Below are 22,061 nucleotides of genomic sequence, written 5' to 3'. Positions count from 1 at the left end.
GCACTATTGGCCTCAAGGACACTGTTCTCTCCTGGTTCTCCTCTTATCTCTCTGACCGCTCCTTCTCTGTGTCTTTTGCCGGCTCCTCCTCCTCCCTACTTCCCCTTACTGTCGGGGTTCCTCAAGGATCAGTCCTAGGCCCCCTTCTTTTCTCCTTATACACTGCTCCTATTGGACAAACAATCAGTAGATTCGGTTTTCAGTACCATCTCTATGCTGATGACACCCAATTATACACCTCTGCTCCGGACATCACCCCTGCATTACTACAAAAGACCAGTGATTGTCTTTCTGCTGTGTCTAACATTATGTCCTCCCTCTACCTAAAACTGAATCTGTCAAAAACTGAACTACTCATCTTTCCTCCCTCCACTAACCTACCTGTGCCTGATATTGCCATTTCCGTTTGTGGCTCAACGATTACTCCCCAGCAACAAGCCCGCTGTCTTGGGGTCATTTTTGATACAGATCTTTCCTTCACTCCTCACATCAAATCACTCTCTCGTTCATGTCATTTACACCTCAAAAACATCTCAAGAATCAGGACTTTTCTCACCTTTGACTCAGCAAAAACTCTTACTGTAGCTCTTACTCATTCTCGTCTTGACTATTGCAACGCTCTACTAATCGGTCTCCCTCTTACTAAACTCTCCCCTCTCCAATCCGTCCTTAACGCAGCAGCCAGGATCACATTCCTCGCCAACCGCTACACCAATGCCTCTTCCCTGTGCCAGTCATTGCATTGGTTGCTCATCCAATATAGAATTCAATTTAAACTTATCACGCTTACGCACAAAGCGCTCCATGCTTCAGTACCCCCCTACATCTCCTCCCTTGTCTCAGTCTACCACCCTACACGTGCCCTCCATTCTGCAAATGACTTAAAACTAAAATCCTCCATAATCCGAACTTCCCACTCCCGTCTCCAAGATTTCTCACGTGCTGCGCCAATTCTTTGGAATGCACTACCCAGGAGAGTTCGATTAATTCCCAATACCCACAGTTTCAAGCGAACCCTAAAAACACATTTCTTTGGACTGGCGTATCGCCTAAACACACTCTGTCCGTCCCAGTTTTCCCCCATATTAAAATCTTCTTCAACTTCAGGTTCATACCAACCATGCACTTAATAGCCTCTGTCAGGACGGTACACATACTGGCAGGACACCAGTCCATGTATTATTATTTATCCTATTCAGTATATCAAGGCTGCATTATACAATATATGTACTTTTTACCTTTTGTGTCTCCCCTATTTCCTCATAGACTGTAAGCTTGCGAGCAGGGCCCTCACTCCTTTCGATATGAGATATGCTTATTCTGTATTGTCTGTATATGTCCCCCCCATAAAATTTGTAAAGTGCTGCTTAATATGTTGGCGCTATAAAAATAAAAACTATTATTATTATTATATTATTATAAACATCTGTGGTATTGCACTTTTTTGCAATTTCACCACACTTGGAATTTTTTTCCCGTTTTCCCATACACGATATGGTAAAACCAGTAGTGTCATTCAAAAGTACAACTCATCCCGCAAAAAATAAGCCCTCACACGGCCATATTGACCAAAAAATAAAAACGCTATGGCTCTGGAAACAAGGGGAGCAAAAAACTAAAATGTTAAAACGGAAAATCCCAAGGTTGTGAAGGGGTTAAGACTTTGGTCTATTGGGCTTTTTTCTAAGCTCAGGTTGTGTTACATTGAATCTTCCATGATCTTTTCATTACTAACAAACTTTCCTTCCTCCCCATCACCAAAACCTGGCTCACCCTCTTTGACACAGCCGCTCCAGCTACACTTTTGTACTGTGGATTCCACCTTTCCCACACCTCCCACCCAAGCGGCAAGCATGGCGGAGTAGTTGGTTTTCTCCTGTCAGATAACTGCTCTTTCACCCAAATTCAACTGCTGCCCTCCTTTCCTCTCCCCTCTTTTGAGGTGCAGTGTGTGTGCATGTACTCTCCCTCCAACCTCCAACTGACTGTCTTTTACTGCCCCCCCCAGGGCCAGCCGCGACCTTCTTCAACCACTTCAGCACCTGGCAACTTAATTTCCTTTCCGCTGACATCCTTACTATTGTCATGGGAGACTTCATCATCCCCATTGACACTTCCCACTCAGCTGTCTCTAAGCTTCTGTCTCTCACTTCCTCCTTCGGTCTCACTCAATGTTCTTCTGCAACCACTCACAAAGATGGCCACACATTGGACCTCATCTTCGCCCGCCTCTGTTCACGATCTAACCTCTGTAACTCGCCTAGCCCTCTTTCTGACCACAACCTACATACATTCTCCTCCCTCTCCTCTACAGATTCACAATCCCTACTTCACAAAGTTGCACAAATTTCAAACACCTCAACCTACACTCGCTCTCTGAATCCCTTCTCCCTCTTACAGACATAAGTTCCTTACACAATCAAGAGGCTGCTGCCACTTTATATAGCACCACAACAGCTGCAGCTCTTGAATTCGTCGCCCTCTCACACTTACCAAAGCACGCACAATGAATAGGCAACACTGGCACACCAGCCTGATTAAAGAACTGAGATGGGCTTTCAGGGTTGCTGAGCGGAGATGGAAAAAGTCTCACTCCAATGAGCACTTCATCGCATTCAAATAGTCCTTCACTACTTTCAAGTCTACACTCACTGCAGCAAAACAAATATACTTCTCATCTCTCATATCCTCCCTGATTCACAAACATAAACATCTGTTCAGTACTTTCAATTCTCTCCTCCGTCGCCCCTCGCCGCCTCCCTCTCATCCCAGCTGAAGACTTTGCCTCAATCTTCAAGCAGAAGATTGACACCATCAGGCAAAGTTTTTGCCTGAAGACTCCACAGCCCCTCCTCATAACTACTCAACTCTCCTTCAAAACCAGCTTCTCTGGGATTACGGAAGATCAACTTTCCTCTTCACTCTCCAAATTACATCTCCCCACCTGTGAACTTGATTCAACCCTGTCCAACCTCCTCTCAAACCTTACCACAGTTTTTATCCTAATCCTAACCCACCTCTTCATCCTGTCACTAACAACTGGTGTCTTCCCCCTCATGTTTCAAACATGCCTCGATCACACCCATCCTCAAAATTCCCTCCCTTGACCCATCTTCTCTATCTAGCACTATCACTTCTCCCCTGTGCCTTTTAAAACTACTAGAACAATAAGTCAAATTTGAACTGTTCTCTCACCTCTCCTCCTGCTCCCTATTTGACTGCTTACAATCTGACTTCCGACAGCACCATTCCACTGAAACTGCTCTGACTAAAGTAATCACTGATAGACTAACTACCAAATCCAAGCGACACTACTCTATCCTCCACCTCTTGTACCTGTCATGTGCCTTCGACACAGTGGACCATTCGCTCTTAGTACAGATTCTCTCATCTCTTGGCATCACAGACTTGGAGCTATTTTAGATCTCCTCATACCTAGCAGACCGGACATTCAGCGTCTCCCACTTAAATACCACCTCCTCGCCCCCCCCCCCCCTTCCCACCTATCTGTCGGTGTCCCCCAAGGTTCAGTTCTAGGACCCCTGGTTTTCTCATCTACTCCTTCGGCCTGGGACAGTTCATGGAGTCTCACGGATTTCAGTATCACCTCCATGCTGATGACACACAGATCTACCTCTCTGGACCTCATATCCCCTCTTTACTAACTAGAATCCAACAATGTCTGTCCACTGTTTCATCTTTCTTCTCTGCTAGTTTTCTAAAACTTAACATGGATAAGACTGAATTCTTAATCTTTTCACCATCTCACTCACCCCCCCACCAACTGTCCTATCCATAAAAGTCAATGCCTCCCAATCTCCCCAGCCCCGCAAGCTCACTGCCTTGTGGTAACCTTTGACTCTGTTCTCTCCTTCAAACCTCAGATCCAAGCCCTTTCTACTTCCTTCTGACTCCAACTCAAAAATATCTCCCAGATCCGCACATTCCTCAACCAAGAATCTGCAAAAACACTAGTGCACGCCCTCATCATCTCATGCCTCAACTACAGCAACCTCCTGCTTTGTGGCCTCCCCTCTAGCACTCTCGCACCCCTCCAATCTATCCTAATCTCTTCTACCCGACTAATCTTCCTATCCCCCCACTATTCCTCAGCCTCTCCTCTCTGTCAATTCCTTCACTGGCTCCCCATTGCCCAGAAACTTCAGCTCAAAACTCTAACCTTGCCATACAAAGCCATCCACAACCTGTCTCCTCCATACATCTGTGACCTAGTCTCCTGGTACTTACCTGCACGCAACTTCCGATCCTCACAAGATCTCCTTCTCTATCTCCTTCTCTACTTCCCTCTTATCTCCTCTTCCCAAAATCACATACAAGATTTCTCCCTTGCATCCCCCCTACTCTGGAACGCTCTAACCCAACAGATCAGACTCTCTCCTACCATGGAAACTTTCAAAAGAAACCTGAAGAACTACCTCTTCTGACAAGCCTACAACCTACAGTAACCCTCGTTCCACCATACTGCTGCACGACCAGCTCTGCCCTCACCTACTGTATCTTTTGTAGATTGTGAGATCTCGTGGGCAGGGTCATCTCGTCTCCTGTACCAGTCAGTGACTCATTTTTGATCAAGATTATTGTTCTTGTTTGTTTTTTTCCATGGAACAAATGGCGCTATAATAATGAATAATATAGTAAAATACAGCCTCCGTAGTCCTCTATACTGTATTATAGCAACCACAACGTACTCTTTGATTTAAAAAAAAAAAAAAATACAATACTCGCCTTTCCTCCTTGTTCCGCCCCTGCTCGGGTCTCTGCAGCGAGCATTCTGAAGCATATGCACATCTCAGCACAATGGGCATCATGTAGTGACGTTGTTGCTCCTGCTACGCTGAGACATCAGACGCCAAGAAAGAATGATGGAGGAGAAAGCATCAGCTGGCGCTCCCTTTTACACCATTGCTTTCAACTGCACCGGCATCCAGGATTCCGATACAAATGAACCTTCGACAACGGGTGGGGGGGTGGCGATGTGTTTGATCATTTCAGTAGATGTGACTATAGACAATAACACATTTTTTACTCCCCAAAATGCCCTGATTTAACCACTTTAACAATTTTTCAAATCTGACGTCACTTTATGTGGTGACAACTTTGATCTTCTGATTCCAATGATTCTGAAATATTTTTTTATGTTACACATTTTACTTTGTTTCTGGTACTTTTAGGTTAATATGTTTGCATTTATTTTTGTAAATATCTAAAAATTGCAAATTTAGAAAGACTTGTAGTTTTCAAACTTTCAATTTGTATGCTCCTTAATCAGATAGTGATACCAGACAAAATAGCTAGTAAGTAAAATTTACCATATTTTAGTTTTTTCAATATTCCTTTATCCTTTTTTCAGATGATAAAAGGATTACAAGTTTAGCAAAAAGCTGTTAGATGCTTTATTAAATTTACAAAAGCTAATTTTTGGGTAACAAATCAATGTTGAAATCACTGTGAGGGGCCAAGATTGTAGATAGAACAAGGAGGTTATAGAAAATACAAAATAAAAAGATATGAGTAGTCCGTAAATGGGCCGGGATCACAACCGTTTCAAATGCTCACAACCAAAGGAGAACGAGGTTGTATCTGGCAGCTTCCGACAGTGTGCTTTTGAGCTTTAGTAGGGTGTGGTGCTTTCCAATTATCTGAAGCAGGAAGCTGATTATTCCAGCAGGACTGCACCACACCCTTACTACCAGACTGGATGGTACTAGTTCCAGCCCACTTATTCTTAGTGGCTGGACAGAGCCTGAGTTGCGCAGAACTTCTGGTTACAATGTCTTGTCCATCACCAACGCCACCTACAGAATGAATGATGGTGGCGACTAATGATAGAAGCAGACATCGCAGGAGCAGATCCAAGAGGAGATGTGACACACCATTTGCAAAAACCCCAATGTTACAGAACGGCAGAAAACTAGAGCAGAAAAAAAAACCATAAAGTGACTCCCATTTTGTAAATTATAACCATCAGGGAATTAATCTATAAAAGTAGTGACTATTTTGATACCTGACTGGGGCCTTGTTTTTGTGGGATGGGTAGCGGTTTTTATTGGTATCATTTTCGCCTATATAACGTTTTATGTTGGCTGGCTTTTTATTCCAATATTTGAGAGGCAGAATGAACAAACAGTTGAACACCACGCTCAACTGGTTTATATGATGAGGTCTTCTATTAGACTGAACTGTCATTGTCTTACTAAATAATTCAATTTTGCTACATAACTTCACATTTCTATTGACATTTTGAGTAGAAATGTTAAAATATATAAATATCAAGGATATTATATTGAAAAATAATTGGTTTAATTTTTGGCAGATGACTGTACCAGGAGATTAGAGGGACAACTGACATCTTCAATTTTTAAATCTGCCCTTGAGATCACACAAAATACAATTGAAGTGAATGCCATTACTCCAGATATATCATCCCTTCACCGCAAAGATCTGTCATCTGATCCTTCGAAACAAGTTTTATCTTCTGATTCATTACGGACTACTAAGAAAAGTAAACAAATATCTCTTAAAACAAAGAAGCCAATTACACATTCAGAATATGGAAATAGTTTTCCCCTCGAAACATCTGCTAAACATGAAAAAATTCAAACAGAGAAGAGATTTTCTTGTTCCGAATGTGGGAAATATTTTAACCAAAAATCATTCCTAGTTACTCACCAGAGAATTCACACAGGGGAGAAGCCTTTTTCATGTTCAGAATGTGGGAAATGTTTTACACAGAAATCACATCTTGTTACACATCAGAAAGTTCACACAGGTGAGAAGTCACATCAGAGAACTCACTCAGGGGAGAAGCCATATTCATGTTCAGAATGTGGGAAATGTTATGGACAGAAGTCAAACCTTGATACACACCAGAGAACTCACACAGGTGAGAAGCCTTTTTCATGTTCAGAATGTGGGAAATGTTATGGACAGAAATCACACCTTGATACACACCAGAGAACTCACACAGGGGAGAAGCCGTATTCATGTTCAGAATGTGGGAAATGTTTTGCAACAAAATCACACTTTGATATACACAAGAGAAGTCACACAGGAGAGAAGCCTTTCTCATGTTCAGAATGTGGGAAATATTTTATAATGAAATCACACCTTGTTACACATCAGAAAAGTCACACAGGGGAGAAACCATATTCATGTTCAGAATGTGGAAAATGTTATAGCGAGAGATCACGTCTAGTTAAACACCAGAGAAGTCACACAGGGGAGAAACCATATTCATGTTTTGAATGTGGAAAATGTTATAGCGACAGATCAAGTCTTGTTAAACACCAGAGAAGTCACACAGGGGAGAAACCATATTCATGTTCTGAATGTGGGAAATGTTTTCTAGAGAAATCACATCTTGTTATACACCAAAGAACTCACACAGGGGAGAAGCCATATTCGTGTTCAGAATGTGGAATATGTTTTGCAGTGAAATCATACCTTGTTATACACCAGAGAATTCACACAGGGGAGAAGCCATATTCATGTTCAGAATGTGGGAAATGTTGGGCACATAGATCACGTCTTGTTAGGCACCAGAGAACTCACACAAGGGAGAAGCAATGTTCATATTAAGGATGTGGGAAATGTTTTGAACAGTAATGCTATTTTGTTAAACATCTAAAATATCACACAGGGAGAAACCATTAGAATACCTGGAATGTGAAAAATGAATTACTAGAAAACATATTATTCTAAACCTCAAAAATAGCACACATGGGGAGAAACTATATATTTTATTGACAAGTTGTATAAAAACCATATAACTAACAGTCATATAATTAAACGAGAAAGGGAAATTACTTACTGTATTTTTTTGACTATTAGAGGTACTTTTAGCATGAAATATTCTTGCTCATAAGTGAGTGCCTCTTATAGTCTGGGGACAGTGGCCTTCCCAATCACTGAGCAATCTGCTCTCTCCTCCTGCCCCACACTGATCTATGTGATCGGTGCGGAGCAGGAGAGGAAGATACCGGGACCTGCACAGAGGCTACACATCCTGAGTGATCAGCTGAAGAACCTTCAACCTGACTTGCTTTCACATGACCTGGAAGTAACTGCAAAATGGGCTAATGTATATACAGTGTATGTGTATGCAAATGTGTATATGTAGTAGAGATATGTGTGTATGTAAATGTGCATATGCAGTAAAGCTACAGCATGGGCAGTATGGTGGCTTAGCGGGTAGCTGCACAGCCTTGTAGCTCTGGGGTCCTGGGTTTAAATCCCACTAAGGACATCTGCAAGAAGTTTATATTTTCTCCCTGTGTTTGCGTGTATTTCCTCCCAGTCTCCAAAGACATACTGATTGGGAATTTAGATTGTGAGCCCCATTGGGTACAGCGATGATGATGTCTGTAAACTGCTGCAGAATATGCTGGCATTATATAAGCAATGTACACATGTAAATGTGCAGATGTAGCAGTGCTGTGTGTATGTAAATGTGCAGTGTGTCCACCAGTGTTTTGTGTATATATGTGTGCTGCAGAGTGCTCATTAATGTCCGTGCACTCTATATGTAAACATAACACATGGTAGAGAGAAACACTAACAATAGATCTATTATTTTCATTTTTCACCCCAGGGCATTACAATTCATTTTTTAAGTGGGGTTTTTACTCATTTATTTGGACAATTAAGACTGCTATTCTCCTGTACTGAGGACCAATCTACCTTTATTTGTCTAGGGACTATTAGCAGAATTATTTGACTAGTGTATATTTTATTACCCTTTGTGTGCAATTGCTTATATTGCTATTAGCATACATTCATATATTTTAACTATCACCACATTGCCTTTTTTTCTGATTGTTCCATATGTACTTGTAACACAAAAGCTTCTTTCAAGCCCCCCGTCACGCTAAGCGAGATCGCTAGTGAAATCGCTGCTGAGTCACAAGTTTTGTGACGCAGCAGCGACCTCAGCAGCGATCTCGCTACATTTGACACGTAGCCGCGACCAGGCCCCTGCTGTGAGATCGCTGGTCGTGTCGAAATGGTCTGGACCATTTTTTGATCCTTGAGGTCCCGCTGGGTAGCATGCATCGGTGTGTTTAACACCTTAGCAACGACCTCGTTGGCGACTCAGAACTGAGAAGTCGTCCCTCATCGAGGTCTGAATCGTCATAGTAGCTGCTATGTGACAGGGTTCCAACGACCGCCGACATCGTTGTACAGGTCGCTACGGGTCGCCGTATCGTTGCTGCGTCGTTGGGAAGATCTGACTGTTTGACATCTCACCAGCGACCACATAGCGATGCAGCAACGATCCCTGCCAGGCCGTATCGTTGTCCGGATCGCTGTAGCGTCGCTAAGTGTGACGGTACCATTGGTTCTTTTCCTGCTTTTCTCTCAAGCTGTTAAGCGCGATAGTCTCCATTATTCAGCTATTTACCATTATATGGGTCATCACACAGGACCCGCTTCACTATCAGCAGCTTCTAGCCATTTTTACTCCTAACCCTTAAACGCTGGTGTTTGTATATTCTTTTTACATATATTTGCAGTTCTCTGTCTGTAACACTGCAGCAGTTCTATTATGAGGACAAGCATCCGTTGGCCAAATTGTGCCCTAGAATACACCAGGTTCAACAATTCTCCCAAAACTCCATTAGCCCAAACATTGAGGATTCTGATCTAGCCAAGATCTCCTAAGAACTTTGGAAAAATTACTATTTACTGAAATGAGAGACTTGTGGGAAGTAGCCTCCTTGGAGAGATATCAGCAGGTGGGTGTCATACCATGAGGTCTACTAGTCATGAAAACTCTAACAGGGGACTTTGAAGATCCTACTATTTCTAAGGAATGGGACTCTATGTTCAGCAGCTTTTCCAAACAAACACTTCAATTTATAATCAGCAAGTGACGTGATAACCTAATTAAAATTAATAGAGAGATTCTCAATATATTTAGCCTGCTCAAACCTTTCAACAATTTGCCATAAATTGAGGAGCTGTCACAAAATATTGAAAAAAGGATTAAACAGAAAGAAAATAAGCAAATTCAGATGAGACAATATACCCTTTACAGCTACATGCAATTTGCAATCACTTCATAAAACATCTATCCCTCCAGCCCAAACTCAATCATCATTTGTTACGTTGGATGAACATAATGCCACTTCCATCTGTGCTATTTCAGATACATCCATGATCTCCTCTGATGATCCCAATTTGGATATGGAGGAAGCAGTCTCTCTAATTTCAGATTCTGCTTTCTGAGCACAGATCCTTGAGGAGGACCTATCCTGCGATGATGAAAACACTATACCCCACAGTGTGTCGCAATATCCTCCCAACAATTGTGTCAGTCTAACTATGACACAATTGAAGAATTAGATGTACCATTGTCTAATTGCTTTTTACCTCTATTTTCATCCTTACCAGAAGCTGCACCAAATACCTCTAGCTCTAATATAGAGACTATTAGGCTATGTGCCCACGTTGCAGAAATGAAGCAGAAAATTTCTGCTTCATTTCTGCAAGTCGTCTCCCGGAAAAATGCGTTTATCGCGCGTTTTCCACATGCGGAATTGCCTTGCGTTTTTAATGCATTGCACAAGGCAATTCTGCTTGCGGAAACGCAAAATTAATGGACTTGCTGCGGATTTTTGAACGCAGCATAAACGCTGTGGAAAAATCCGCAGCATGTGCATAGAACTTGCGGAATCCCCTTGGGGACCATGGGGAGCGGATTACCTAGTGTTTCACATGCTTTTACGCTGCGGAAATTCCGCAGCATATACGCATGAAAAACGCTACGTGGGCACGCAGCCTTAGACCCATTATCCATAGATCTTTAGAATCTAGAGAATCATCTAATCCTAATAATTCCAAAAGAGGAGCCCAACCCAGTAATCAAATCCCCAACCCAAACAAATACCCATACAAAAACCAGAGTAAAACCAAAAACAAAAATACTAAAGGCAGTATGCCAACAAATGCCAATCCAACATTCAACAATTTAGAATGGGTCTGGATTTTTTCAGAATCACTACAGAAAAAACAAAAGAGGTTCATGCTGGCGGAAACTCACCCAAAAGAAAATGAAAGCAACCGATTCTACCCAATTTTAATTTCTCACAAATTATCCAGTGAAGAAGAATAACTCCTCCAAAATGGACTCAAATTTGCTCCCACTGTAAATTCAAACCCATTCAACCTTTATTTAGGAATCAAAAAATCTCTACATTACCTGGCACTTAAAAAATACTTTCTCAAACTGATGAACAGCAAAGTACAAGAACCAAGCCCCCAATATATTCATACATCGCTTTCCAACAAATTGCGATTTAATCCCACCAATGAATACTCAAATGCTTTTTTGACATTTGAAACCATGGTTATAATAGATGATGGCAAAGAAAAACCGAAGATTCTGTGCCCAAAATTTGACCCATAAGGAGCGACAAGCCATGGTTAAACTACAACAAGATATGAGTTTGCCATATTTTTTTGGACTACAAGACACACCTTACCATAAGACGCACCCCAGGTTTAAACAATAGAAAATGGGAAGAAATGTTTTTCCTATTAATTATAATTTGTCTGGCAGTGTAAAGTAGAAGGTCATTATCAGTAATTTTAATGCACTAGGGTAGAAAAGGTTGGTAATAAATCTATTGTTGGTGTCTCTCTGCAGCGTTAGATACACAACCCAGCTCTGATACATATGCACACAACCCAGCTCTGCTACATATGCACACAGACACATAACCCAGGTTTACTATATATACACACATAGACATATAACCCAGCTCTGCTACATATGCACACATCACAACCCAGCTCTGCTACATATGCACACATAGACACACAGCCCAGCTCTGCTACATGTTCACACAGACACACAACCCAGCTCTGCTACATATGCACACATATATACACAAACAGCTCTGCTACATATGCATACACACACACACACACTATACATTACCACATCCTGCAGTTCCTGATAGGGACCTGCGCGGAGGCTGCAGGAGTTGAGCATTTGCAGGACCTTCCAATTGATTAAGTTAAAGGGGTTTTCCCAAGAACAAAAGTTCATTTTAAAGATTAGCTGTGGCTGACCATGTACAGAACATATCACAGCTCCTGGGCAGGGGAGGAAGCAAAAGACTATAAAGACATTACAGCTGGGGATCTCAGAGGATTCATTTTGTGAGGTAAAATATTGTTTAACCCCTTTCTGACATATATGGTAATAGAACATCCTTATACCCTGAACCTGTTGGGCCTGAAACATACTATTATGCGTAATGTGATTGTGCCTGCACACAAGTTAAGCGCTGCTTACTTACCTCCTCTCCGGCGTCCCGCGCTGTCTGTCTAGGGTCCCGGTGGTTGTCATGGTGACCCGATGTCGTCATGATGACATCCGGGTCACCAGACAGCAGGAAGTTAGGTAGATCGTGCTCAGTGCACGGTCTAACTAACTTTGTGCCCAGGGCTGCAGAATTTCTATGCTAGAGATGCTGCTGCAGCATTTCTGTGCTATGCAAGCGATCAGGGTTAAAAAAAATTAAAAAAAAAAAAATTAAAGTCCCATAGTGGGACAAAGTGTAAAAGTAAAAAAAAAAAAAAAAAAAAAGATTCAGAAAGTGAAAAAAACTAAAAAATATACTGTACCCATGAAAAAAAATATCATAAAAAAAAACCAAACAAAAGTACACATATACACGTCCGGAATGACCTGACCTATAAAACTGTCCCACTAGTTAACCCCTTTAGTGAACACGGTAAAAAAATAAATAAACGAAGCAAATAACGATGCTTTATCATCATACTGCCAAACAAAAAATGCAATAAAACGTGATCAAAAAGGCGTACTCAGGAGAAATTGCACAACAAATGGTATGGTGCAATTTCTCCTGTTACCCTTATGAAAATGCAAAATTTGGGGCTAAAACACATTTGGAAAATTTTATTTTCACGGCTCAATGTTATAAACTGTGAAGCACCTGGGGGTTCAGGGTGTTCACCACACATCTAGAAAAGTTCCCTGAGGGGTCTAGTTTCCAAAATGGGGTCACTTGTGGGGAATTTACACTGTTTAGGCACATCAGGGGCTCTCCAACACAACATGGCGTCCACTTAATTAATTAGTTGATGCCATGTTGCGTTTGGAGAGCCCCTGATGTGCCTAAACAGCAAATATCAAGCAAGTTTTACATTCAAAAAGTCAAATGGCGCTCCTTCCCTTCTGAGCCCTGCCGTGCGCCCAAACAATGGTTTGCCCCCACATATGGGCTATTGGAATGCTCAGGACAAATTGCACAACAAATTTTGGGGTCTCATTTTTGCCTGTTACACTTGCGAAAATAAAAAAAAATTGGGGTATAAAGTAACATTTTTGTGAAAAAAGTTAAATGTTCATTTTTTTTCTTCTACAGTCCAAAAATTCCTGTGAAGCACCTGAAGGGTTAATAAATTCTTGAATGTGTTTTTTAGCACCTTGAGGGGTGCAGTTTTCAGAATGGTGTCACTTTTGGGTATTTTCTGTCCTAAAGAGCAGCGCGGTGGTTAGCACTGCAGTCTTGCAGCGCTTGGGTCCTGGGTTCGGATCCCACCAAGGACAACATCTGCAAGGAGTTTGTATGTTCTCCCCGTGTTTGCGTGGGTTTACTTTGGGTTCTCCGGTTTCCTCCCACATTCCAAAGACATACTGATAGGGAATGTAGATTGTGAGCCTCCATGGGGACATCGATGACTATGTAAAATAAACATGTGGGAAATATTATTTATTAACTATTTTGTGTGACATATCTCTCTGATTTAAGGGCATGAAAATTAAAATTTTGAAAATTGTGACATTTTCGTCAAATTTCCAATTTTTTTTTACAAATAAACGCAAGTCATATCGAATAAATTTTTACACCATCATGAAGTACAATATGTGATGAAAAAACAAAAAAAGTGCTTAACCCATTATCTACCAATGTCCTTTTTTTGGGACGCCTAATTTTTTGCTTCAGTTATGTCCAAAAAAACAAAAAATGAAAATTGCTAATTTGGCAAGTAATGGGTTAAAAGGGTTTTCCCACGAGCAAAAGTTCTAGTTTTAAAAATTGGCTGTTTCTGACCGTGTAAGGAACATACATCTCTTGAGCAGGCGAGGAAGCAAAAGACAATACACACATTACAGCAGGGGATCGCAGAGGATTCCTTTTGTGAGGTAAAACATTTCACTGCCTATTTTTAACCCTTTACTCCCGAGGGTGGTTGCATGTTAATGACCAGGCCAATTTTACAATTCTGACCACTGTCACTTTATGAGGTAATTACTCGAGCGCTTCAACGGATCCCACTGATTCTGAAATTGTTTTTTTGTGACACATTGTACTTCATGATAGTGATAAAATTTCTTCGCTATTACTTGCGATACTTTGTGAAAAAATCCGAAAATTTTGCAATTTTTAAACTTTGAATTTTCATGTCCTTAAATCAGAGAGATATGTCACACAAAATAGTTAATAAATAACATTTCCCACATGTCTACTTAACATTAGTACAATTTTGTATGCAAAATATTTTTTGGTTACGGAAGTTATAAGGGTTAAAAGTTGACCAGCAATTTCTAATTTTTCCAACAAAATTTACAAAACCATTTTTTTAGGGACCACATCACATTTGAAGTGACTTTGAGGGACCTTTAACCCCTTCGCAACCCTGGGATTTTCCGTTTTTGCATATTTGTTTTTTGCTCCCCTTGTTCCCAGAGCCATAGCGTTTTTATTTTTTGGTCAATATGGCCGTGTGAGGGCTTATTTTTTGCAGGACGAGTTGTACTTTTCAACTCCATTACTAGTTTTACCATATTGTGTACTGGAAGACGGGAAAAAAAATCCAAGTGCGGTGAAATTGCAAAAAAAGTGCAATACCACAGATGTTGTTTTTTTTTTTTTTTTTTACCAATTTCACTAAATGCTAAAACTGACCTGCCATTCTTATTCTCCAGGTCATTACGAGTTCGTAGAAACAAAACATGTACAGGTTCTTTTTTATTTAAGTGGAGAAAAAAAATTCCAAAGTTTGGTAAAAAAAAAAAAAAATAGCGCAATTTTCTAAGACCTGTAGCGTCTCCATTTTTCGGGATCTGGGGCTGAGTGAGGGCTTACTTTTTGTGCACTGAGCTGAAGTTTTTATTGATACCATTTTGGGGTAGATCCTATGTTTTGATCGCCCGTTATTGCATTTTATTGCGATGTTGCGGCGACCAAAAAACGTAATACTGGCGTTTAGAATTTTTTTCTCGTTATGCCGTTTACCGATCGGATTAATTCTTTTTTTATATTGATAGATCGAGCGATTCTGAACGCGGCGATACCAAATATGTGTATGTGGTTTTTTTTTTAATTATTTTATTTTGAATGGGGCGAAAGGGGGGTGATTTAAACTTTTATATTTTTTTAATTTTTTTTATATTTTTAAAAACATTTTTTTTCACTTTTTGCTTGCTTCTATAGTCTCCATAGGAGACTAGAAGCAGCACTTGTCTGATCGCCTCTGCTACATACAGATGATCAGCAGATCACCTGTATGTAGCAGAAATGGTCCTGTGCTATGAGCGCCGACCAGTAGGTGGCGCTCATAGCGACCTGCTCATGACAACCACTGGTGTCTGCTGCAGACCCAGGGTTGTCATGACCACCCATCGGTGACCCGCGATCATGTGACGGGGTCGCCGATGGGCGGGGTAAGTGACGTGCTTCCGGTGTGGCGCTGCTAAATGCCGCTGTCAGAAATTAACAGCGGCATTTAACATGTTAACAGCCGCGGGTGGATCACGGTTCCACTCGCGGCTGTTGCGGGCACATGTCAGCTGTAAGAATGACATGTGCCCAGTTCAGTGCGGGCTCAGCGCTGGATCCCTCAGTGAACCGGGGGATTACAGCCTGTGCATACGAATACGGCACAGGCTGTAAAGGGGTTAAGACAGAAAATACCAAAAAAACTGACACCATTCTAAAAACTGCACCCCTCAAGGTGCTCAAAACCACATTCAAGAAGTTTATTAACCCTTCAGGTACTTCACAGTAATTTTTGGAATGTGGAAGAGAAAAAGTGACATAATTTTGGAAACTAGACCCCTCGAAGAACTTATCTAGATGTGTGGTGAGCCCCTTGAAACCCCCAGGTGCTTCACAGAAGTTTAAAAAATTGAGCCGTAAAAATCAAATTTAAAATTTTTCCCACAACAATGTTTTTCAGCCCCTAATTTTGCATTTTCATAAGGGTAACAGGAGAAATTGCACCATACCATTTATTGTGTAATTTCTATTGAGTAAACCGACACCCCATATGTGGGGAAAAAACACTGTTTGTGCGCATGGCAGGGTTCGGAAGGGAAGGAACTCCATTTTACTTTTTAAATGTTTGGAGAGCCCCTGATGTGCCTAAACAGTGGAAACTCCCCACAAGTGACCCCATTTTGGAAACTAGACCCCTCAAGGAACTACTACTCTAGATGGATGTGTGATGAGCACTTTGAACCCCCAGGTACTTCACAGAGGTTTATAATGTAGAGCCGTGAAAATAAAAAAATCAAACTTTTTCCCGCAAAATGATCTTTTAGCCCCAATTTTTTTTATTTTCACAGGGTTAAGAGGAGAAAATGTACCCAAAAAAGTGTTTTGCAATTGCTCCTGAGTACACCAATACCCCATATGTGGGGAAAATACACTGTTTGGGCGCACGGCAGGGTTCAGAAGGGAAGGAGCACTGTGTGATTATTTTTTTTTAACTCAAAATTGGCTGGAATCGAGAGTGGACGCCATGTCACGTTTGGAGAGCCCCTGATGCGCCTAAACAGTGGAAAACCCCCACTGAAGCATCTTAAGCCTCGGCTCTTTACCTTCACAAAAGGTCTTTGAACACATTTTCTATGATTTTAAATGCTTTTGTATCCAAATTGTAATATTTGAGAGCGCAAACAAAATGGTTGGAAAATGGACCAGTGTTTTTTTTTGTCTTTTTTTTTTTTTTAAGGGACATTACAATTAAATGTCTCTAATCCCCCTTTCCCTTCTCTTAATCCAGAAATCTGAGGTAATATTAACTATAAAAAGACCACTGTACAGAAATATTAGGGCTCCAGCTAAATTACATAGCGCTATTCTTCTGTATAAAATATCTCATAGTTCTTTATACAAGGACATATAGATAGATTGTGAGCCCTTGCGGGCAGGGTCCTCGCTCCTCCTGTACCAGTCGCTGTCACATTGTGTTCAAGATTATTGTAATTGTTCTTGTATTATACCCCTTTTTCACATGTAAAACGGCATGGAATAAATGGCGCTATAATAATAAATAATAATCAGACAAGGTCCTCCTATTCAGGCAGTTTCTATTATTCTTATACGCTCTTTATATGAAGAAGATCAGTGAGTGTTATTATACTGAGTAGAGAAGCTCCAGGGACAAAGACTTTTGGAGATGAAGCCTCTTCAGCCTCGGCTCTTTACCTCCACACAAGGTCTTTGAACGTATTTTCTATGATTTTAAATGCTTTTGGTTTTGTATCCAAATTGTAATATTTAATTGGATTGGCTGGCATTATACCCACATTAACCACGTAAGTTACATGCTCAATGAATTATCTATAAGGTCTGGTTTACTATCTCCAAGTGCAATAGATATTTCACTACATTTTCTTGTATATTGATTTCATATTAACCCTAACTATAATTGACTGGCTTAACCACACCACATCACCTTAATAAAACAAAAATTAATGATGGCACCTGCTTAATGATTATTAATGTGAGTTGATGTTTGTGTTCTTATATTCCAATAATATGTAATATAGTTGACCAGGATAAATCATGTTTGTTTTGTGCTAGTTGGTACTAATATATGGGTATAGATATACCATGTGTAACCCTGCAATTTTCTGTGAAGCACTCGGAATTAATTATTGTTTTAATTATTTTGATAATAAAGACTGTTTGGTTTAATATACTCATATAGTTTCTAGGCATTTATTAGCCTGTGAAACAGGTGTTATAATTCATTGCAGGAGTTTTTTGTGATCATTTTACATGCTTAGGATTCTATATGGGAAATTTTGTAGTTAATCTGCAGGTTAAGATACAGCAAAAGAAAACTCAATGTTAATATCAACGAGTCACTCCATATTCTCATATAAATCAAAGCAGGCAATAAAGAGAACCTAAAATTTAACTTTTAATGTATATATTAAAACCAATCCTAATTTAGAAACCACACAAATCCATCAACGTATGGACACAAAGGTAAATAGCCGCCAAGTTATATCTGGACTAACAACCAACAGGCAACATTCATACTAAAATGACTGCTTATAGAGAACAGCCATTCAATAAATTAGAAAAAAGGAACAATCTCACCCAGTGGTCCCACATATGGATGAGTAGTCCAGGCATTCAGCAGTAGGATATATCCAGTTCATAGGGGTTATCGTGGAATGGAGCATAAGGAGGGAGCCTCATATCCTATATTGGTATTTATCCCTCAATCCCAAGCTCCCGCCCTAACAAGGGCAGTCCACAAACATCTCTGATCAATGGTGAGTCCTACAATCACACAGCGTGCGTCTCCCGATGCGTTTCTCCTCCAGGTTCATCAAGGGCGCTAAAGTGCACGATGTATCATTAAACCACCCCAGTTGCCTAGCGGTGGCAAGAGGTAGCAGTGGCTTACACTCATTGTCATGTATAGAGGCTTTATATACCCTATAGATTTGTCCATTACAAATAAAATTGCACGCTCACCACCTGTCGCTATCCGTATGAACTGCACGCTACCCAGATCAGGTGCGTGCGTGGAACGCAACTAACCACTTCCACTTCCGGGAGATCACAAAGGCCCTCCCTCTTCTCTCACTTCCTTTAAATCATATCCGGTCGCTGAACTGCAAAGCTACGGTGACACGCATATGTCTTCCTATATTGGTATGACTCCGGGGAGGATAGCAAACTTCACATCCGGTCATTGGACCGCAGTCTGACGATCACACGCATACCAGCCCCTATTAGCTTAACCATAAAGGTTAGATACAGCACCCTGGCGAAACAGTCACCTAATATAATTACATGCAGATGGTATACATAGAACTCCAAATAAACATATTAAGTGGATAGACCTATTTGTAAAATCTTATCTCCATGAGACCAATATTTATGTAACTAGAGGGCACAAAAATAGATAGTTATCTTAATGAGGACTGGCATATCCAGTAGTCTTACAATAGCCAATTAATCATGTAACCATATGCAAATATGGCTACCAGGTGTTACTCCTAGTTACAACCCTTAACTTACACAAAGTATCCTTATATAGAATAGGAGTGAGAGTAAGAATTAATTTCAAACGGAATATCCACTTTGTTTCCCGTTGTAAGATCAATCGATCCCAGTCCCCCCCTCTTATTGGTTTAACCACCCTATCAATCCCAAGAAACTTCATCACTCTCTTGGAGCCACCATGGACACCATTAACATGTTTGGCTATCGGGGTATCCCATGTTCAATGTCACCTAGGTGATCACCCACCCTGTGTCTCAGTTCTCTTTTTGTTTTGCCCACATACTGGATCCCACACTCACATTCCGCCAGATACACAACACCTTGGGTCTTACAATTAATGAGGCTTTTGATCACATACTCCTCCTGGGACATTCTAGACCTAAACGTTCTACTTAGTGTGAGATGTGAGCATGCTACACAGTTGTTGCCACACCTATAGCATCCCTGGGCATTACGGTTCAACCATGTACGTTCCTTCTGTACTGAAAAGTGACTCCTCACTAGTCTGTCTTTGAGGGACTTCCCCCTGCTGTAAGTAATCTGAGGGTGATCACCCAGGGTACCTCTTAGCTCAGAATCCAACATAAGGACCGGCCAGAGTCTCGAGAGGATGTCCCTCACACTGGCCAAGCCATTAGAAAATGTCGTAATGAATCTCATCACCTCCTTACCCTTCCCTGTGGCCCCCGTTTTGGGCACCAACATTTCTGATCTAGATAAATTTTTAGTGTCATTAAACGCTTGTTTTACAACACGATCAGGGTATCCCCTCTGTTTAAACTTTAACCTCATATTATCAGCTTGTTGTTTATAGACTGCTTTATCCGAACAGTAATGTCTTACCCGCATGTATTGACTTTTCGGTATTCCCCTTTTCAGGGATGTAGGATGACTACTGTCCCACCTTAAGATCGAATTAGTTGCGGTGGGTTTCCTTTATATACATGTGTCTAACAGTCCATCCTCATTTTTCTTGGCAAGCAGATCTAGAAAAGCCACCTGCGCAGGATCTGATTCGTAGGTGAAGTGCAATCCAATCGGATTCTTATTTAGATTTTTGACAAAAAAATCCAACTCTGTGGTGCCATGCCATATGATGAAAATATCATCTATATAACGGGCCCACATTTTGATTTTATCAGTCATGGACTCCTCCTCATCATTTCCTCCCACCAGCCCAGGAGCAGATTTGCTCCATTCCACGCTGACCCCTATGAACTGGATATATTCTACTGCTGAATGCCTGGACTACTCATCCATATGTGGGACCACTGGGTCAGATTGTTCCTTTTTTCTAATTTATTGAATGGCTGTTCTCTATAAGCAGTCATTTTAGTATGATTGTTGCCTGTTGGTTGTTAGTCCAGATATAACTTGGTGGCTATTTACCTTTACTTTACCATACTTTGATGGATATGTGTGGTTTCTAAAATAGGATTGGTTTTAATATATACATTAAAAGTTAAATTTTAGGTTCTCTTTATTGCTTGCTTTAATCTGCAGGTTGGTGGCTTTCTGACACCGTGCGCACTCACCCTGAGAGCCCCACTGCTGTGAGGAACTGAAATTTACTTCTAGCAGCTTTGCTCTATCATTCATACAGCGCTGCTCACCGTTATTGGCACACCATCATTCTTTTCATAGACTGTACAATATCTTAAGAAATAAATGGAAATGTACCAAAGTTATATCCTCAGGATTTTTTAATTAGTGGTCCAAAGTAATATAACAATAAAGAGTTTGTCAACTTCCATGTTGCAATTTCAAAGAAGAAACAGAATAAACAGAACAGCATGTGCAGAAATAAAGGCTCCCCTAATTAATACTTGGTTTAACACCCTTTGGCATTGATGACAGTCTCCAAATGTTTCTTGTAGCCATCTATAAGCTTCTTGCACTTCTCAGCTGGAATTTTCTCCCACTCTTCTTTGGCAGTTTGTTCAAGCGCTTGAATGTTTGCAGGGTTCTTTTTCCCAATGGCTGATTTCAGCTCACCACAAACATTTTCAATGGGATTGAGGTCCGGACTCATTGCTGGCCATTTTAAAACAGACCATTTATTCTTTGTGAACAAACCCTGCGTACTTTTGTATTCGTGATTGGTCATTGTCTTGCTGCAAGACCCATGATCTTCAACCAAAACCAAGTTTGCTTACACTGGGTAGGACATTTCGCTCTAAAATTCTCTGATTTCATGATTCCTGTGATACGGTCAAAGCCTCCAGTACCAGACGCAGAAAAGCAACCCCACAGCATTATGGATCCTCCACCGTGCTTAACTGTTGTTAGGGTGTTCTTTACTTTATAAGCTTCATTGCGCCATCTGTAAACAAACTGTTGCTTTGCATTGCCAAAAAGGTCTTTTTTTTGTTTCATCTGTCCACAGAACATTTGGGGCTTGTCAAGGTACTCTTTTTGGCAAAGATCAGTCGTTCCTTTTTATGTCTTTTCTTTAGCAATGGTTTCTTCCTTGGCCTTTTGCCCATAAAGCTCTGCTTGGCTTAGTGTGCGGCATATGGTACTTGTTGAAACCATGACCCCAGCCTGTTCCAGGTTGGTCTTCAGGTCTTTGGATGTTTGACATGGCGTTTTTTCCAACATTCGCACCAACCTTCTAAGACATCTCTTGTCACTTTTCTTCTTTCACTTACGTCCATGGAGGTTCTTGACAGTTCCATGCTTGGCAAACTTCTTAATAACATTGCGCAGTTGAAACTGTGATACCAAGGTCTTTGGAGATGGCCTTATACC

The 22,061-nt window shown here is 40.9% G+C and overlaps 1 protein-coding gene across 4 annotated transcripts in view; it reads left to right on the top strand.

Moving 5' to 3' along the window:
• Positions 1–12,935, top strand: part of LOC141271764 (uncharacterized) — a 34,565-nt gene extending 21,630 nt beyond the window's left edge. For all 4 annotated transcript variants that reach the window (XM_073681879.1, XM_073681880.1, XM_073681882.1 and 1 more), the window contains one exon: positions 6,335–12,935. In XM_073681879.1, coding sequence (XP_073537980.1) covers positions 6,335–7,599 — 1,265 coding nt within the window. In that variant the 3' untranslated portion in view covers positions 7,600–12,935. The remainder of the gene's footprint in view (positions 1–6,334) is intronic.
• The last annotated feature ends 9,126 nt before the right edge of the window (positions 12,936–22,061 follow it).

This window comes from Phyllobates terribilis, unplaced genomic scaffold (genome assembly GCF_046119375.1).
Source record: "Phyllobates terribilis strain yellow unplaced genomic scaffold, ASM4611937v1 Scaffold_5__5_contigs__length_657084704, whole genome shotgun sequence".
Classification (NCBI taxonomy): Eukaryota; Metazoa; Chordata; class Amphibia; order Anura; family Dendrobatidae; genus Phyllobates; species Phyllobates terribilis.
This window is presented reverse-complemented; position numbering and strand designations above follow the sequence as displayed.